General features: G+C 61.2%; 1 protein-coding gene across 1 annotated transcript in view; it reads right to left on the minus strand.

The window, feature by feature from the left end:
- Positions 1 to 872: 872 nt before the first annotated feature.
- LOC311374855 (chondroitin sulfate proteoglycan 4-like) overlaps positions 873 to 5,000 on the minus strand; it is a gene marked incomplete at both ends in the record, with an annotated part of 12,590 nt that continues 8,462 nt past the window's right edge. Inside the window, 4 exon segments of the mRNA XM_084490606.1 lie at positions 873 to 965; positions 1,968 to 3,317; positions 4,733 to 4,841; positions 4,919 to 5,000. The exon segment at positions 4,919 to 5,000 is cut by the window's right edge and continues 52 nt beyond it. Coding sequence (XP_084346732.1) covers positions 873 to 965; positions 1,968 to 3,317; positions 4,733 to 4,841; positions 4,919 to 5,000 — 1,634 coding nt within the window.

The raw sequence follows: 5,000 nt of genomic DNA on the forward strand, positions 1-5,000 counted from the left end.
CTTCACCTGACCCCCCCCCGAGAGGAAACACGTCAGCACAGCACAGCCACCTGACCCCCCCCCGAGAGAACACGTCACTACAGCACAGCCAGCTGCCCCCCCCCCGAGGAAACACGTCAGCACAGCCACCTGACCCCCCCGAGAGGAAACACGTCACTACAGCACAGCCAGCTGCCCCCCCCCCCCCCCCCCCGAGGAAACACGTCAGCACAGCACAGATAGCTGCATAGCCCCTTCTCAAAGGTCCTAGCCCTGTTCCTAAGTGTCCTAGCCCTGTTCCTAAGTGTCCTAGCCCTGTTCCTAAGTGTCCTAGCCCTGTTCCTAAGTGTCCTAGCCCTGTTCCTAAGTGTCCTAGCCCTGTTCCTAGTGTCCTAGCCCTGTTCCTAAGTGTCCTAGCCCTGTTCCTAAGTGTCCTAGCCCTGTTCCTAAGTGTCCTAGCCCTGTTCCTAAGTGTCCTAGCCCTGTTCCTAAGTGTCCTAGCCCTGTTCCTAAGTGTCCTAGCCCTGTTCCTAAGTGTCCTAGCCCTGTTCCTAAGTGTCCTAGCCCTGTTCCTAAGTGTCCTAGCCCTGTTCCTAAGTGTCCTAGCCCTGTTCCCAAGTGTCCTAGCCCTGTTCCTAAGTGTCCTAGCCCTGTTCCTAAGTGTATTGCGTGTAGTGTGTGTTGTGTATTGTGTGTAGTGTGTGTTGTGTATTGTGTGTAGTGTGTGTTGTGTATTGTGTGTAGTGTGTGTTGTGTAGCTGATGGTCTCAGTGTTTATGTCAGTGCTTGTGCTTTGAGTCCGTTTTCAAACTGTAATAATTGGAGATATTTCTATATCATTATATTATTATATTATATATTATTATATTATTATATTATATATTCATGGTTACCTCCAGCAGAGTTGAGACGTAGTGTTTTCCGTCCGTAACAAACAGAACGAAACGACCAAAACTCACTCCACGATGGACGAACAGAACCTTGTTCTACAGATGAGCACAGGGAGAAAACACAAGAGTAGAGATAAATAACACTATAAATAACACTAGATCATTATTATAATGTCTAGTGTTATGTAGAGATAAATAACACTATAAATAACACTAGATCATTATTATAATGTCCAGGGCCAACACATCATTAGTCTATGAGCCCAGTCCCCTTGATTGACACTTGCTTTGATTGCCCTTAGCTGCTAGTCCGCTCCCGAGCTGGCTAGTGTTTGAGGGATGATTTTAAGGGAAAAACAGCACTCCCCCTTGCTCCCTTAAGTATTGGGATACCCTACCCCTTCACCCTAACCCTAACCCTAACCCTACCCCTACCCCTTCACCCTAACCCTAACCCTAACCCTACCCCTTCACCCTAACCCTACCCCTACCCCTTCACCCTAACCCTAACCCTAACCCTACCCCTACCCCTACCCCTTCACCCTAACCCTAACCCTACCCCTTCACCCTAACCCTACCCCTACCCCTTCACCCTAACCCTACCCCTACCCCCTAACCCTAACCCTACCCCTTCACCCTAACCCTACCCCTTCCCCCTAACCCTAACCCTAACCCTAAACCTAACCCTACCCCTTCACCCTACCCCTACCCCTTCACCCTAACCCTAACCCTAACCCTACCCCTACCCCTTAACCCTAACCCTAACCCTACCCCTTCACCCTAACCCTAACCCTAAGCCTACCCCTTCACGGAACGTGCAAAATGTAGAGTTAGGGCTCAAATCTAGGGTTAGGGAGAGAATTGGGACATGGGCCTAAGTGGTGGTTACCTGCTGGAGGTGGTACTGGTGAACTGGTACTGTGTGGTTACGTGCTGGAGGTGGTACTGGGTGAACTGGTACTGTGTGGTTACCTGCTGGAGGTGGTACTGGGTGAACTGGTACTGTGAGGTTACCTGCTGGAGGTCGTACTGGGTGAACTGGTACTGTGTGGTTACCTGCTGGAGGTCGTACTGGGTGAACTGGTACTGTGAGGTTACCTGCTGGAGGTCGTACTGGGTGAACTGGTACAGGCTGTGGGCCGTGTCGTTGGAGGAGACCAGCTCCCCCATGGGGACGCCGCGCCGCGTGTACACCAGCCGCCCGTCGTCAAAGTCCGAGTCGTCGTCGTGGAAACGCAGGACGGCCGGCGTCAGCAGCCTGTGGCCGTGGCGCGCCACGTGGAACACTCTGTCCACCACCCTGACGGGCCGCTGGTCGTTGACGGGCTGCACCGTGATGTTGAAGGCGTGGAGGGCCGGCGCCCCGCGCCGCCGCGGCCCGTCGCCGTGGAGGCGGAACACGAAGGCGTCGCTCCGCGTCTCGCTGTCGTCGTGGACGTAGAGCAGCCGGCGCGCCGCCAGGTCCTGGTTGGTGAAGGCGTCCACGTCGGCGTCGTCCTCGGCGGCCGCGGGGTGGGACGCGTTGATCCGCCGGAGGCGGCCGTGCGCCGGGCCGCTGGTGACCTCGTAGCGGACCGGCCGGTCGCCCGGCGTGTGGGTGAAGAGCGTCTCCATGGTGATGAGGCCGCTGGCGCCCTCGCTGACAGACAGCCCGCGGTTCACCAGAGCCACGCCCGGCGCCGCCCTGAGGCTGAGCCTGAAGGGGAGGGGCCCGGAGGCGGCCTGCTCTGAGAACACCTGGAAGCTGAAGGCGTCTCTGCCGTCCTCGGGCCGCGCCAGCAGCCTGTAGCTCAGCAGGCCGCCGCTGACGTCCTTCTGGCTGAAGGTGGCGTTGGTCTGGAGGACCTGCCCGTTCAACAGCAGCACACCTTTCTTGGGCGGCGCCAGGAGCCTGAAGAACAGCTGGTCCTCCTGCAGCCGCACGCCCCTGGAGACGGCGTGGAGGTCCTCCGGGGTCAGCACGGCGCTCTGCGCCCCCGCCACCTCCATCCGGCTCCGCGTGACCTTGAACTGGATCCAGCGTATGGCTACGGAGACGGTGACCACCTCCCGGGCGCCGGCGGCCGCCCAGCCCACGGTGACGTTGCAGGTGAAGCGGTCGGTGGCGTTGCGCTGGGCCTGCAGGCCGCGCTGCGTGCTGACGTAGCGCAGGCGCTCCTTCTCCACCAGCCTCTGGGAGAAGGAGGCGGTGGGCGTCCACTCGCCGCTGGACTGGAGGCGCTGCAGCTGGCCGTAGAGAGGCGGCTCCGTCACGTCGTAGCGGACCTCCACCCCCTGGGGCGCCGCGCTGAGCTGCACCCCCGCACGGGGCGCCGCACTGAGCTGCACGGCCAGGTGGCGGGCGGTGATGAGGGCGCTGCCGCCCTGCTCCACCTCCAGCCCCGTGTTGTTGACCAGCCGGTGCTGCAGGGACACCGCCATCACCCTCAGCACCACCGTGTTACTCACCTGGAGGAGGAGGAGGAGGAGGAGGAGGAGGGGGAGGAGGAGGAGGAGGAGGGGGAGGAGGAGGAGGAGGAGGGGGAGGAGGAGGAGGAGGAGGAGGGGGAGGGGGAGGAGGAGGAGGAGGAGGAGGAGGAGGAGGAGGAGGGGGAGGAGGAGGGGGAGGGAGGAGGAGGGAGGAGGAGGAGGAGGAGGAGGGGGAGGAGGAGGAGGAGGAGGAGGGGGAGGAGGAGGGGGAGGAGGGAGGAGGAGGGGGAGGAGGAGGAGGAGGGGGAGGAGGAGGAGGAGGAGGAGGAGGAGGGGGAGGGGGAGGAGGAGGGGAGGAGGAGGGAGGAGGAGGAGGAGGAGGAGGAGGAGGAGGAGGAGGAGGTGGAGGAGGAGGAGGAGGAGGAGGAGGAGGAGGAGGAGGAGGGGGAGGGGGAGGAGGAGGGGGAGGAGGAGGAGGAGGGGGGGGAGGGGGAGGAGGGGGAGGAGGAGGAGGAGGAGGAGGGAGGAGGAGGAGGAGGAGGAGGAGGGGGAGGAGGAGGGGGGGGGAGGAGGAGGAAGGGGAGGAGGGGGAGAAGGAGGAGGAGGAGGAGGAGGGGGAGGGAGGAGGAGGAGGAGGAGGGGGAGGAGGGGGAGGAGGAGGAGGAGGAGGGGGAGGAGGAGGAGGAGGAGGAGGAGGGGGAGGAGGAGGAGGAGGAGGAGGAGGAGGAGGGGGAGGAGGAGGAGGAGGGGGAGGAGGAGGAGGGAGGAGGAGGAGGGGGAGGAGGAGGAGAAGGTGAGAGGAGGAGGAGGAGGAGGAGGAGAAGGTGGGAGGAGGAGGGATGAGGGAGGAGGAGGAGGAGGAGGAGGAGGAGGGGGAGGAAGAGGAGGAGGGGGAGGAGGAGGAGGAGGAGGAGGAGGGGGAGGAGGAGGAGGAGGGAGGAGGAGGGGGAGGAGGAGGAGGAGGGAGGAGGAGGTGGGAGGAGGGGGAGGAGGAGGAGGAGGAGGAGGAGGAGGAGGGGGGAGGAGGGGGAGGAGGAGGGGGAGGAGGAGGAGGAGGAGGGGGAGGAGGGGGGGGAGGAGGGGGGGGAGGAGGAGGGGGAGGAGGAGGAGGAGGAGGAGGAGGGGGAGGAGGAGGAGGAGGAGGAGGAGGGGGGGAGGAGGGGGAGGAGGAGGAGGAGGAGGTTCAAGTGAGCCAGAATATCTCAGGTTTATGAAATGGGGGCGGGAAAATCTTGGTTATTAGAGATAGTTTAGGTTGCCAGATCTTACTGGAAAAGTAAATCAAATAAAAAAAACAATTGGGAAGATACCTGTTAGGTTCCAGGACATCCTAGTGGTTAAGGGTTTAACTCCCAGCTGAAAGGTTCTGGGTTTAATCCCCTTGCCTTAGTAACCTTATCTTACCCTCCAGTCAGTGGTTAGTGGTTAGTGGTTAGTGGTGATGGGTGACGTACCTTCTCTCCGTCGCTGACCCTGAGGGCCAGCCTGGCCGTGGGGGCCCCCGTGTGGACGAAGCTGACCCTCCCCTCCTCCAGGTCGCCCCAGGAGAAGGAGCTGATGGGGCTGGCAGAAGGGTCCAGGTCAGGGTTACAGTAGAGACAGTAGCAGACCAGGGCTAGTGTCAGTAGGACGGGGCTCACCTGCCGGGCCGGTCCTGGTGCTCCAGGTGTCCAGCCTGGTTGACTCCCAGGCAGCTGAAGGTCAGCTCCTCTGGGCGGCTGT

The sequence above is a fragment of the Micromesistius poutassou genome (assembly GCF_964030765.1).
Source record: "Micromesistius poutassou genome assembly, contig: SCAFFOLD_5839, whole genome shotgun sequence".
NCBI classification, from domain to species: Eukaryota; Metazoa; Chordata; class Actinopteri; order Gadiformes; family Gadidae; genus Micromesistius; species Micromesistius poutassou.